At 44.1% G+C, this 14978-nt stretch overlaps 1 protein-coding gene and 1 long non-coding RNA gene across 6 annotated transcripts; one reads left to right on the forward strand and one right to left on the reverse strand.

Annotated features, from left to right (window-relative positions):
- Positions 1-967: 967 nt before the first annotated feature.
- Positions 968-13292, forward strand: ankhb (ANKH inorganic pyrophosphate transport regulator b). 5 transcript variants are annotated; one of them, XM_027029663.3, is made up of 12 exons: positions 968-1392; positions 3986-4202; positions 5755-5873; positions 6280-6363; positions 7297-7467; positions 7956-8090; positions 8558-8650; positions 9171-9260; positions 10560-10689; positions 11047-11170; positions 11374-11473; positions 11748-11856. In XM_027029663.3, exons 1-12 carry the CDS (start codon positions 1297-1299, stop codon positions 11787-11789), a joined length of 1401 nt encoding a protein of 466 aa, XP_026885464.2. In that variant the 5' UTR covers positions 968-1296; the 3' UTR covers positions 11790-11856. The 5 variants fall into 5 exon arrangements, with proteins under 5 accessions (XP_026885464.2, XP_026885462.1, XP_026885463.1 ...); XM_027029661.3 differs by lacking the exon at positions 11748-11856 and adding an exon at positions 13054-13292 and having other exon boundaries at positions 969-1392; XM_027029662.3 differs by lacking the exon at positions 11748-11856 and adding an exon at positions 13051-13292 and having other exon boundaries at positions 969-1392; positions 7297-7461.
- LOC113589821 (uncharacterized) lies at positions 10615-13433 on the reverse strand. The gene is made up of 5 exons (XR_003412029.3): positions 13294-13433; positions 13011-13149; positions 11339-11861; positions 11064-11245; positions 10615-10753 (listed from the first exon to the last, which is right to left on the reverse strand). It is a non-coding gene; the product is annotated as an uncharacterized LOC113589821 (long non-coding RNA).
- Positions 13434-14978: the final 1545 nt, after the last annotated feature.

The following is a 14978-nucleotide window of genomic DNA, read 5'->3' on the forward strand; positions in this document are numbered from 1 at the left end:
TATATGCTTTTATTTTTTCACTTGCTGTTATGCCCCCTGTTCGCATTTTGCAGTGGTTTGCGAGTCACTTCAGACGCTTGAATATTACACGTGTACCATTAAGAGTATGCATTTTGGAAAACCTCGATTAGGGCCTTGATCTGAGCTGCGTTTCTTGCGTGATTCCGTGCCTGCCGTCGCGGGTCCTGCTCCGTCATCTCCGGTCTCGTCCACAAGGGGGCGCGTGTGACGCTACAGCGCCACTCAGAAGGTGAGCACGCGCAATTCCACTCAGCGCGCCACGCTCCACGCCCTGTGCAGGTTAAATGCAGTACATTTAGGGACGCTATAACCAAAGAGCTTGGCTCATCCATACAGTGACCCTGTCTAGATCAGTAACGCATACAGTATTGTGTACAAACTGCGCACACACTTTATGGGTAGACTCTTAAATTACCGACCATACCCAACTCCTGTACCTTGTTTGCTGTTCTGTGCTTATGGCCAGTGGGAATATGAGCTTATTTAGTGAACGGCCGTCGTATAGTCGGATGAAGTTTGCTTGGATCCCTCATCATACAGCAGGAATAACACTCATAATCTATGATGGCGATAAACCATGAAACGTCTGATTGTAATTTCAATGAATGCACACTGCTTTCATGTGCAGTATTAACAGGCGCCTAGTAGACAACACGATGCGCATTCAGCATCCAACGGCTATAATCAAATCGCTTGTCCTGCCTTTTGGGTTTATGCTCATTCACACACAACGTGATTTAGTAAATACTCTTAATTTGGTGTTAAATTGGAGAATTCATAATTATCCACATTATTTAGTTTAATCGCCGTAAGGATGAAAATCTACTAAATAAAATGAACGCTGGCTTGCGGGACGTCTGACCGAATTGTCGGTCGCGCGACTCCGCGTGTGTCGTTTTCACGGAAAGAATGAGAATTCTCCGAGCGCGTGACGTCTGGACGAGGAGTGGCTCTCATGGACCGACCCCACGTGCCATTTTGGACTGGATGCTGCTTTAGGAGCAGATGTCTGCGAGGGCCTCGCGTGCGCCCGAGGAGAGGAGAGCGCGCGCTCTTCATTTCGTGCATTTCGTGCACCGCACTGCTGGACGAACGATGGCGAAGCAGTCAGCGCAAACGTGCGCTGATCCTCCTCTTTTCCCATGCAGCACGCTGCTCATGATGCCGTTGTTGTGTAGGTGGGCAGGGACGGCGCTGTGCTAGGAAACCCTTCTGCCCTGACTACGGCTGCAGCCTCCCTCATCCTCCCCGCTCCGAGCAGCGCATCCCGGCGACATGGTGCAACTCCCGGCGCTCACGCACTACTGGCCCCTCATCCGATTCCTTGTTCCGCTGGCGATTACCAACATAGCCATCGACCTCGGCGAACAGGCAAGTGTTACTGCTGTGTCTCCGTATCAAGCGAATATTGTGGTGATGTTTGTAGACAGCGACGCTCCGAACATCCTTAGCTGTGCGCTCCAGGCTCTGCCTCCTCCCTGAACACTTACCGACTCACATTTCATATGGTGCCTCCGTAAGCACCCCTGCATCAGAGCGTGCTTTACCGAGGCCGGGTCGCGTCGGCGGCCTTGGTGAGCAGGGGAAGCGCGAATGACTCGGTCAGATCTGTGTACTTCAACATCTGATGACGGAAATCATCCAGTGACATGGGCTGAATCATACTGTACCCGCGCCTAAGCGGGTTGGGTGGGCTTGATGGGGAATCGCTCTTAGCCTTCTTTTTGTTTACAGTCAACCGCAATAACAAAAAGGAAACAAAGCTTAGATGTTTTGTCGAAGTCTGCATCCAGAATAATAGAAAACTGTTATGAGACTGCTGTCCATCTTTTAAAACGGGTCCTTGTTATGAAACGAGGATAAAAATAGCAACTCAAATCCTTATATTTCAGTTTTGCTTAATATCTTGTCAGCAACCTCATAATCCTGGTGATGAGTCATTTGAATGTAACCATGTTATTTAAGGAAATAATATTTATTATATTCCACTTGTCTATTAAACCGCCATGCGGTGTTCCACTGTGTTTCTGAATAACTTTCTCCATTAATTTGACATTCAGTGTGAATAGCAGTGATTACGGTGGCTCTGGTGTCCTCTTCCATGTGTGTCTGGATGTGATTAGAATGGGCGCATTTGGAATGAAGCACGAATCATGTCCGAACTGTAATTTTTAGCGAACAGTTGGCCGGTCCTCACACATTCTACTGGGAGCCATGCTCTGCTAACAGGTTCATGGCTACAGGAGCTTGTCTACTGGCAGTGGGCTGTTCCTCCTCCTGCTGGTGACATGCTTTACTGGATGTCCACCTACTTGTTGTCTAATTGTAGTTCAATGAGTACACTTAAACATCCTGACCAAAGACATGTAGGTGAGTGCAATTTAGGTACTTACTCAACAAACAAGGAAAGTGGCATGTTATAAAATTAGGGTGGGATGGTTGTCACCATGGAGGCACTTTTCTATATTAAATGTCTAAGGTTTTATAGACCCTCAATAGTGGACTAATCAAATGAAGCTATTTTGCTTCTGAACATGAAAAAATAAGGAGTTAGGATAAGTGCGACAAGGACAGTTGTAGTCTGACTACCCCCAGTAACAGACATTCTTTATCTCTCCGCACAGCACTGTAGAGCGTTGAAGACAAGCGTAGCTACACACACACACACACACACAGAGATAGGTAGAGGCAGTGTGTGGCAATGTGTGACAGCTATCTCGAAGATAAGGCGTTCCGGGAGCTTGGGTCTCGGATGCAGTTATTGAAACATGGCACCTTGACTTTTATTAACATTCAGCTTGACTTTGTTTTGGTAGAGGTTGTTGCATCAGTTAAATGATCTCTGTCCTCAACCAGTCAGATGACCGGCGTGGGCCGTAGGATGCATCGCCGAAGTGTCCTGCCCTCCCTTATTCTGGTGTGTGTCCAGAGTAGCTGCACACTGAACTCTTTGTCTTTACGATGTCCTCAGTCCTGAGAGGGCAGCTGATTATCTGCAGGCACAGTGTGCGCATGTGTGTAGAAGGTTGCTATGATTTTCTTTACGCTTTTTGGACTTTAGTGCCATTATGCAAGGACATAGAAGAGTGAGAGTCTCAAGGCTGTTGTGGTATCCTCCGTCTCAGCTCATACTGTCCCTTGACAAGGTCACCTTTATTATGCAATAGAAGGTAAGATGCAAGAAAGCAGAACTGGACTGCCTTTAGGCTGCAACTCTAGCTGTAAATAAAGCTAGACAGGACCAAAAATAGTCAAGTGAGTGATATCTTTGCAGTTTGTTCTGTGGTACAGGGAAGCCATGATTATATCCAAATTTGTGAAGATGGTGCATATGAATACTGGAAAATGGCATGGTATGTAAAGTCTGATAACGGGCAAATTGGGTGTTTAGGAAGAGCAAAGGTCCCCAGACAGTGAGATTAATAGTGTGTTAGCATTCTCCATCAAATTGGACCTTGTGCATTTTTCCCCTTTACGTCGGTACACAGTTATGCCCTGGAGCACTGCCAACAACAGAAGCTTCGGCATGTGCTCATGTCCCCTCTGAGCAAGTACTCTCACGGCGAGGTTTGACCAAGGCTCTGTTGACCTTGATTAAGAGTTCTTGGGTGGTCTCCGGTCTCTTAAAGCTGTTACTTTAAGCGTCGTATATTGAATGTGCTTAACCAGTGGTGGGGACACAGCATAAACATGTTTATTCCTTATTTCTCATGTGACCTGTTTCACTGCAGGCGCATCTATGAAAGAGATCAGGTTGTTGAACCTTCAGTAATCAGACCTTGCTCAGTGGAGGGCAAAGGGAATCTAGGAATTAAAGGCTTATTCAGATGAACATGCCATGGATGGCATTTAGCTTTAATTGATACCCAGGTATCGGAATGAAGATGGATCCAGTCTCAGGTGTTGCCGTGAGAGATGGGGGTTGTCGTTGACGTAGAGATTTCTCTCTCTCTCTTTCTCATAGGCTTTGAACAGAGGGATTGCGACTGTCAGAGAGGATGCAGTGGAGATGCTGGCCAGTTATGGTCTGGCCTATTCCCTCATGAAGTTCTTCACAGGGCCCATGAGTGACTTCAAGAACGTGGGCTTGGTGTTCGTCAACAGCAAGCGTGACCGGACGAAAGCAGTCCTGTGCATGGTCGCTGCGGGAACTGTGGCCATCATTTTTCATACTCTGATAGGTGAGACTTCACTCTGATAGGTGGGACATCTCTCTGATAGGTGGGACATCTCTCTGATAGGTGAGACTTCACTCTGATAGGTGGGACATCTCTCTGGTAGGTGAGACTTCACTCTGATAGGTGGGACATCTCTCTGGTAGGTGAGACTTCACTCTGATAGGTGGGACATCTCTCTGATAGGTGAGACTTCACTCTGATACGTGGGACATCTCTCTGATAGGTGAGACTTCACTCTGATAGGTGGGACATCTCTCTGGTAGGTGAGACTTCACTCTGATAGGTGGGACATCTCTCTGGTAGGTGAGACTTCACTCTGATAGGTGGGACATCTCTCTGGTAGGTGAGACTTTGTTTCTCCTAAAGAGTCTGAGTATCTTGACCCCACTCCACCCTGAACAACTCAACCCCTCTCCACCCTGCAATCGTGAAAGTAGATATAGATTTTGGTCCCTTCAGATATTCTTGCCTAGACTGGCGACCTCAGCAACAGTAGCAGGTAATCCACATTTGTCCTTTGTAGTTGTAGCAATCCACTTTTGACCCTATAGAGAATGGATTTAACACTGAGAATGGGTTTGACCTCAGTGAGTGTGCCAGCTGTGCTCAGGGCAGGTCATAACCCTTTCTGGACCCAAAACCTGAGAGAGAATGGTTCCACAATTGTACCCTGCTCACATCATGGTACATCATAGGGGGGTGATGAGGTTTCTGTGCACTGAATCCTTAGGTTCCTTTTGCCTTGGTGGGTCTTTTCCAAACTCGCCACTTTCACAGTTAGAGTCGGGGGTTGACCCTGACCTGAGACACAGGCATGGAGAGAAGTCATCATTTACACAATATCATTACATAGTCGTTAAACAGTTATTCCAAATGTGCCTCTACTCCTACGTGGTTGCTGCACAGGAGACAGTGGTCTCACCCTATTTAGCAAATTACAGATAGTTGGTGTTGCCAAAAAAAGAAGTAGTTTGTGCTGTTATAGAGCTTAATATGTATTCTCAAAATATGTTAGGATGAGGTGATGGATGAGGACCTACATTGGAAAGACTTGGCCGTGGGCCTTCTTCTCAGAGTCCAGATCTTCATGTTTGGTAGAGAAGCTTTCATCAGAGCCTTTACAGAAACAGGGACCCAGAATGTAAAAGTGTGTCTTTGCATGTGTGTGCTCACTTGTGTGTGTCCTAGGCATGGACCTGCTGAAGTCCTAGTCTGAAATCCTAGTCTGGACCCTGAATCTCCATGGGCCTGATTTTCCATTGTTTGGTTATTTCTCTCTCATGAATCAACCCCAGACTCATTAAACAGTATTCAGGCCTGGAAACATCTTTAGGTTGGCATGGGTTTGTGTGTAAGAAAAAGCACAAAGCTTCGTTTCAGTTCATTTCCTAAGGTTGGGTTATCCCCAAATCACAACCCTGACCCTAACCCTGAGGTTGGATTACCCTCAGGTAGAGCTATAGGACCAAATGGCTACTAACCCAGCACTGATTCCTTTGCAGTGTGTTGACTGGTGAGATGTGACATCCTTTTTTGCTCCTTTTCCCTGACTCAGCCTACACAGACTTGGGTTACTACATCATTAACAAACTGCACCATGTGGACGAGTCTGTGGGCAACCGGACACGCAAGGCCTTTCTCTACCTAGCTGCCTTCCCCCTGCTGGACGCCATGGTGAGCAAATCAAGATTTGTCATCATAGCACACCCCCCCCCCTCCTCATGTCATCAGGATTTGTGAATTTTCATACTGTCTGCATCTCTTCCACTGGCCATCAAATCTGGCATGGCTTCCAGGGACAGATGGACTGTGTGTGTGTGTGCATGCCTGTATAGGTGTACGCTTTGCCAAGCTTCTCTGCCTGTTTGTATCATTCTGAGACAGTAATACAGGACACTTTGAACAGTATGTTCAGTAAGGATGTTACGTAGCAGATCAAAATTACACTTAGATCTAGAGTATTAGATCTAGAGTATTAGATCTAGAGTATGGCTATCTATTTGATCTATTATCTAGTTTATCTGACTGTATGTGTTTATCATGCGTGTGTGTGTGTGTGTGTGTGTGTGTGTGTGTCCAGGCTTGGACCCATGCTGGAATCCTACTAAAACACAAACACAGCTTCTTAGTTGGCTGTGCATCTATTTCTGATGTCGTAGCCCAGGTAAGGCATGTGCTTGAATACCCTCACATGCTCATGCTGTGTTTCTCTGGTCTCCACAGTGTTTGTGTTTGAGGTATAAAAACAGTGCATAATGAGTGTTTGTGTTTGAGGTATAAAAACAGTGCATAATGAGTGTTTGTGTTTGAGGTATAAAAACAGTGTATAATGAGTGTTTGTGTTTGAGGTATAAAAACAGTGCATAATGAGTGTTTGTGTTTGAGGTATAAAAACAGTGCATAATGAGTGTTTGTGTTTGAGGTATAAAAACAGTGCATAATGAGTGTTTGTGTTTGAGGTATAAAAACAGTGCATAATGAGTGTTTGTGTTTGAGGTATAAAAACAGTGCATAATGAGTGTTTGTGTTTGAGGTATAAAAACAGTGCATAATGAGTGTTTGTGTTTGAGGTATAAAAACAGTGTATAATGAGTGTTTGTGTTTGAGGTATAAAAACAGTGTATAATGAGTGTTTGTGTTTGAGGTATAAAAACAGTGCATAATGAGTGTTTGTGTTTGAGGTATAAAAACAGTGCATAATGAGTGTTTGTGTTTGAGGTATAAAAACAGTGCATAATGAGTGTTTGTGTTTGAGGTATAAAAACAGTGCATAATGAGTGTTTGTGTTTGAGGTATAAAAACAGTGCATAATGAGTGTTTGTGTTTGAGGTATAAAAACAGTGCATAATGAGGTAAGTGGTATGGAGGTAAGGTGCAGGCTGCACTGTTATTAGTTTTTTATTAACTGTTTGTTGGTGTATTTTATTAACATGTTGGTTATGGAACGTGTAAAGCAATAAATCAGTTTTGGGTTTTTTTAGGCTAAGTGTCTCTCCCTCTCCCTCACCCTCCCTCCCTCTCTCTCTCTCTCTCTCTCTCCTCTCTCTCTCTCTCTCTCTCTCTCTCTCTCTCTCTCTCTCTCCCTCTCCCTCTGTAGATTGTGTTTGTGGCTATCCTGTTGCACAGTCACCTGGAGTGTGTAGAGCCCATGCTAATTCCCACACTGTCTCTGTACATGGGAGCTCTGGTGCGCTTTACCATCGTTGGCATGGGTTACTACCGCCATATTCATGACAACATCCCTGACTCCAGTGGTCCTGAGGTGGGGGTGTGTACTTCCTCTGTTTACTGTTCAGCTTTACTGTTACCACCATACACTAAATTACAATAGCCATTTGCTCTCATGTGTACAATACAGAACACTATGGGCCCCTGAACACTATGGGCCCCATGCACTTGACATTGTTTTGTTTTGTGCAACCTGAAATTGTTCATTAGCACGTGCACGCATATACATACATACACACACACACACACACACACACACACACACACACACACACACACACACACACACACACACACACACACACTAAAGCAGAGGAACCTGTATATCATGGCCTGTATTTATAACCTGCTGGAAGTGTCATTACAGTGTGTGATAATGATAATGACTTACCTCGCTGTTCTCAGAAAGATGAAACCTGAGGCCACAGACTCAGTCAGTTTTAACCTTGTTCTGTTAACCTTTCTCCACATGTTATGCTGTCTTGGTGTGTGTGTGTGTGTGTGTGTGTGTGTGTGTGTGTGAATTAGGGTGATGCCACTATTAAAAAGATGCTGAGTTTCTGGTGGCCCCTAGCCCTCATCCTGGCCACCCAGAGAATCAGCAGACCCATCGTAAACCTCTTTGTGTCCCGTGACCTGAAAGGAAGTACTGCTGCTACTGAGGTCAGTGAATTTACACACACTCACACACGCGTGCACGCTCACACACGCGTGCACGCTCACACACGCTCACACCCGTACATGCATTGAGCCCTGTGGAGCTTTCTGGATGCACGTAGACTCCTCTGCCAGCATAGTGCCCTAACCCTAACCCCCTAACCCTAACCCTAACCCCCTAACCCTCAGCCAGCGTCAGCCAGTATCCTTCTGCATGACAGGCTTGGTGGCATCTGGAGTCATGGGGTTTAATCTCGGCTGAGTGTCACTGTAGACGGTTCTCTTGCAGATCTTCTGTATACTTGCCCGGGACCTGTAGAATATCATGTGTTACTTTTCTTTTAAAGTGCTCTGTGGAGTTTGTTCTGCAAGTCCAAAATCACTTAACACTGGAAAAATTGGATCAAACGTATTCGCTTGTATTTGTGTGCTGCAGAAGGTAGAAATGATTATTTGTGTTCATTTATTTGTAGGCAGTTGCGGTTTTAACAGCCACATATCCAGTAGGTCACATGCCGTACGGTTGGCTTACTGAGCTGCGTGCCGTCTACCCTGCATTTGACAAGGTAAGACGGAGGGAATCGGCATAGCCATTCTACAGTTATTAGTAGTACAAGAGTGTCCTTTAGATGGTTTGGAGTTCTTTGCTGCTCATGTATTCATTATCATTTAAGATCAACACGTGTAGAGTTCACTGGGCAGTGTCTCGGGTCCAAAGATGTTAACCGTTAACAGCATAATCTTCCAGCCTGGATCTGTGCAGATTTCTGCTTTCTTAGGATGGCACCAGCATGTCTGAGATGCTCACTTGTTATATTTATTGGTAAACAGCACGAAGAAAAGTCCCACAGTCTGTAATTATAATGTGGGGGTGAGGACCCACCCTGACAAACACACCCTCCTGTGATTTTCTGACTGATCTTTGTGCTTGCGGTGACTGATTCACCGATACTGCCTCATGCTGCCTCATCATAATCACAAACACACAAAAAAAAGAATCTGCTGTTTTTTGGACCGAGACTTTCCTTTATACTAAATGATCTGTTTTTCTAATCTATTGCTGTTCTTCCTTTTCAATAATCCCAGAATAATCCGAGCAACAAGCTGAATAGTGCTGGTACAACCAAGTCCCACATCAAGCGTTTCACCTTCGTCTGTCTGGCCCTGTCCATTACAGTAAGTGGACCCTTCCTGTCCCTCTCTGCCCCCATTGGAACTGACCTCACTTGCTCTACACTGGCATCCAAGCATTGCGACAGTGCTTATATGTTACTTCAGGCATTAATTATCTGAATTTCAAAATGTCTGTACAATATTGAGTATCTAAGAAGGTTAAAACTACAGATGTCCCCAGACGGAGACAAACGCAGCCGTATGGTAAGCGAGCAGGACTGCTGGGTTTTGCTAAGTTAAATTATTCATAATAGCACTCTGTCCCCAAAAGTTTGTGTGATCTTCTCTTTGCCCTGTTAAAAGGCTTGGTAGACACTAAAGTATCATGAATCTCTTAGTGACAATTAAAAATGAGAACAGGTCTGTCATTTATACAGAAGTCGTCTTACCAAGATTTTTTATTATTAATTTTTATATTGACGAATGAGGTCCGTCTTTCCCCAGATGTTTTGTCTGCATGAAGTGTTGCTGTGGTTCTCGTTTATTATTTACTTATTTACTTGAATAACGCTGAGTTAGGGATTCCATATTTAGTCCAACTAGTTGCACTTAACCGTGTTAACAGTTTGTTAGCATAGCGCCAGTGTTGGCATAAACTGTGTTAGCATAGCACACCTTGGCTGCTGGTCCATGCAGGCTGGAGAACATCATGTCTATTCTAGTCTCTGAGTCCTTGTGTTTGAGATGTCGGCAACAGGGAGGTGCAAAACAGCAAGTAGCTTGTGTCATGTATCACAGAGTCTCAGACATGTGCTTCAGTGCCGTGTAAACTAGAGCACCAGAACGCTGTTGGGTGTGTAGAGTGTAGAGTACCATTACTGCACAAGAGAGTGCACTCATGCAAACGTGTACCTCCATGTGTCAAACTTTGCCTGCCTTAAGGGGTTTTCTTTACAGACCGACTGATATGGGTTTGGTTTACTTTTTCTAAATTTTATATGCTGGTTTCCGGGGGAAAAAATCGGGGAAAAGTGTCACTTAAAATTCAACAAGTTCAGTAATATTTAATCTCATTTCATCTCATGTCACAGGTGGAATAACTTTGTATTCATTGTTTGATTTGGAATGTTTTATATCATTATGGAAAAACACCCCAGTCACATGGAGCCCTTACTAACAATAACACAATATTACATATTAAAAAAACATTTTCACTGTTTGTAAGGTTTTATTATATTGCATTTGAAAATGTTTTTCTTTTCACATTTTGCAATATTTTGCCTGTGTGAATTCTTTGTGTGTGTGTGTGTGTGTGTGTGTGTGTGTGTGTGTGTGTGTGTGTGTGTGTGTGTGATTATGCAGCTCTGCTTTGTGGTCTTCTGGACACCACATATGTCCGAGGGGATCCTTGTGGGCATCATCGGCGTGGACCAGGCCTTTGCCGAACTCTGTGTTGCCCCACTGCGAATTTTCTCTTTCTTCCCCATTCCAGGTAAATCCCCAGTTTACCTTTCAAGTGCTCATGCTCAGGCAAAAGGCAAATGCATGGACATGTCCTTGAGAACACAGCATGGACATGGACATGGACATGGACATGGACATGGACATGGACATGGGGAGAGAGAGAGAGAGAGAGAGAGAGAGAGAGAGAGAGAAAAGGAGAACTAAGTCAGCCAGGGAGATGGGTGGAGCTTAAGCATGGCATCAGAAAGCAGGGAAAGCCAGTGGATTCGGTGACTCGTGTGCAGCCTTGTCTGGGCTGTCATGTGGTCTGGCTCCCTGTGATGACGCAGCTTAACATGACCTGCATTCTTAGCGTGACCGGAGATCTTTCTTGCTGTGTTTCCAGTGACTGTGCGTGCTCACCTGACCGGTTGGCTGATGACGCTGAAGAAGACGTTTGTCCTGGCGCCCAGCTCTGTTCTGCGCATCATTGTCCTCATCACCAGCTTGCTGGTGCTGCCGTACATGGGGTGAGGCCAGATTTCCACACTGCAGCTGGTTGTTTTCCGCCACATTCATCCACTGTAGCTCAATACAGCCCAGAGCTAGTATAGGAGTATAGAGTGTAGTAAGACAGTTGTGTGTTGTAATATAAGTAACTTTTAGGGCTGTATGCAACCTTTAGGGCTGTGAGTAACCTGTAGGGCTGTGAGTAATTGCAGGTTCTTTGCAGGGTGCACGGTGCCACTCTCGGGGTTGGGTCTCTGCTGGCTGGCTTCCTGGGAGAGTCTACCATGGTTGCGATTGCAGCTTGTTATGTCTATCGGAAACAGGTGAGAAACCACTACCATACATTTAATTTAATTTAAATGAGTTCACTCTATCTGCATTTGCCCTATCTGAATGCTACTTTGGCAAGAGTAATAGATCTATCAGACAAGTCTGTGATTCTCAGACTGGTTCAACTAGGGTTACTGGTTTGTTTTCAGCAATAAAGTTACATTAAAAACAGCTGATTAGCTCATAAATCCAGAAATATAGTAGACCAAAACAAGTCAAGTTAAATTTATTTCTAGAGCATTTTTTACAACAGTTAAAATGTTCTAGTCCCAGCCCCGAGTCAGACAGTGGCGAGGACAACCTCCCTAGTGCATGAGGAAGAAACCTGGAGAGGAACCGAGACTCAAAGGGGGCCCATCCTCCTCTGGAGGACAACAGACACTAAAATAGAAATAAAGAAATAAGCAATGAATGTCTGTTTCGATTTTCTAGAATTACTAGTCTGGTTTTGATTGTGTGTGTGTGTGTGTGTGTGTGTGTGTGTGTGTGTGTGTGTGTGTGTGTGTGTGTGTGTGTGTGTGTGTGTAACATCAGTAACATTATGACAACAGGATACTATGCACTGAACTATATTATGATTATTCTGGAATAAGATGTGAATTCAAAATGACTTTCATGTTTATTTTATAATCATGTATATTATTATAGGATAATATGGCAATAATAGGACTATATGAAATACAGAAATCAAGTCTTGGGAATGTTTAGTGATGCATCAACCCTCTTTAATGTTTGTAACCAAACAGTCTACATCCTAACCCTATAACCTACACCCTAACCCTATAACCTACGCCCTAACCCTATAACCTATGCCCTAACCCTAACCCTATAACCTACACCCTAACCCTATGCCTATAACCTAACCCTATAACCTACACACTAACCCTATATCCTACACTCTAACCATATAACCTACATCCTAATCCTATAACCTACACACTAACCCTATAACCTACACCCTAACCCTATCCCTATAACCTAACCCTATATCCTACACTCTAACCCTATAACCTACACCCTATCACCTACATCCTAACCCTATAATCTAAGCCCTAACCCTATAACCTACACTCTAACCCTAACCCTATAACCTACATCCTAACCCTAACCCCATAAGGTCTACACCCTAGTTCTATATCCTATACCCTAACCCTAACCCCAAAAAGTCTACACCATAATCCTAGATGCTACACCCTAACCCTAAACCTATATCCTACATGCTAGCCCTAACCCCATAAGGTCTACACCATAATCCTATATCCTACACCCTAACCCTAACCCCATAAGGTCTACACCATAATCCTGTATCCTACAGCCTAATCCTATATCCTACACCCTAACCCCATAGGGTCTACACCCTAATTCTATATCCTACACCCTAACCCTAAACCCATAAGGTCTACACCCTAATCTTATATCCTACACCATAACCCTATATCCTACACCCTAATCACTAAACCCATAAATGGAGACTTGTTAGTTTACACCCCATAAACTGAGAGATGTTTTAGTGACGTTCCCAGTTCTCACAAGCTTTCCTGGCTGGGGTTTGTTTCCCCCATTTTCCCAGAAGAAGAAGGAGTGTCTTGGAGAGGAGGCTGCCGAAGGTGAGGACTCTGCCCCCATGAACGAGGTCCGATCCAGAGGTCCGATGGACGACATGGTGGAACTAAGAGAGGACGATGAGGAAGACGAGTGAGCAGAGCGATGAAGACACTCTTAAGTTGCATGGGAAGTCCGCAACAATCACATGGGAATTCTTACACGTGCAACTCTGCCAATTAAAAAAAATAAATTAAATTGTGTTCTTAACTCGACTATTGGAGGACGTTACGTCAACCAGGAATCTTTTTGCTTTCCAGGAATCTTTTTGCTTTCCAGGGATCTCTTGCTTTCCAGGGATCTCTTGCTTTCCAGGGCAGTGTGTTAATTCCTTTCTGCAACCACCTGCTGTGTTGTAACTCCTGCCAGAATGACAGAGGTCTGTGTACCGTGCACACACAGAGGACACCCAAACAGAGAAGTTTAGTTAAAAACCACGAAGCCCAGTAAGGAATCAAGTGTCTGTCTGCATCGAATATCATTAAAATGCGCATGCGCACATGCACGCACGCACACGCATACACGCGCACACACACACTCACATACACTCACACACACTCACACTCACACATATACACTCACACATACACACACTCACATACTCACTCACACACACACATACATACACACACTCACACATACACACACACACACACACACACACACATACACGCGCACACACATATACACACACACTCACACTCACGCATATACACTCACCCTCACACACACACACACACACACACACACACACACACACACACACACACACATATACATGTTTTCCAGCTGTCATCTTGGGGTGCTGGACAGTGAAGATAGCGACGTGTACCAAAGCAATGTCACGCACTGAACCACTTTTCCTCTGTCCCCTACACTCTGCTGTGGTGCCCTCTTTTACAAACGCTGGTAAGGAAAGCAGATACTAAATGCAGTGGCTTATGATTGGAATGTACAAATCTTTCATTGTTGTTGTTGTTTTTTGTTGTTTTGTTTTGTTTTTTAACCTTGGACTGCAGAAAGAGAAAAGAGCACCAAACACTGAACCCAAACGTTGCCGCACAGCTGCGAAGGACCAGTGAAATCTTGAATCACAGAAATGTTTAAAAAGAGAATAAATTCTATATAAACCTACATTTTGACTGAAATAGATTAATGACATCTAGATGTTAAATAAAAATGGCTTCAGAGTGGCTGGAGTTTGCAGGCCATTTTAGAGGAACTATTTTTTTAACATGCTCTTGGTGTACGAATATCCTTAACATGTCGGATGTTAAAATCTGCTGATCTTTTTGTATGGGTGGTGGTGTGAAGTCTGTTAATGGTGGTGGGAAGAGACAAATCATACTGGTATGGATTTTCAAGACCGTGTTAATTGTAGTATTTTTTAAAAGAAAAATTATTTAATTTGAGCATTTATTTTATATCTCAGGATGTACACGATTACCGAGAATGATGTATATAATTACATCTCTGGAGTCCAGTTGCTGATTTCTCTTCTAACCTGTTCTATGAGTTTCTTTATCGACGGTACTAGGATGTATTTAGGATGTGTCTTTCTGATCCAGTTGGTGGTGAAGAACGATGTCTGGCCACGTTCCTTTTATAGTAAATGTTGCTGTTCAGCCTAAAACTGCTAAAAACACTAGAAGGACTTTTATTACTGTAAAAAGAAGAGCAGAAAAACTTTATTTCATGGCGATTAAAGGGTGATACTGCTGTTCAAGAAATCGCATTATGTGCATTCTTTTATTCATTCATTTAAAAATTGTTTCTCACTTTTTTTAGAAAAGTGGAGTGGAGGTGGTGGGAAGGAGAATCTTCGGGCTTAATACTGTAACTGCTTCAAATTGCGTGGCCAGATGTCTGGTTTTAGGCTAGACAGTCCGGATTTTC

The sequence above is a fragment of the Electrophorus electricus genome, chromosome 20 (genome assembly GCF_041902795.1).
Source record: "Electrophorus electricus isolate QZ-2024a chromosome 20, ASM4190279v1, whole genome shotgun sequence".
NCBI lineage: Eukaryota > Metazoa > Chordata > Actinopteri > Gymnotiformes > Gymnotidae > Electrophorus > Electrophorus electricus.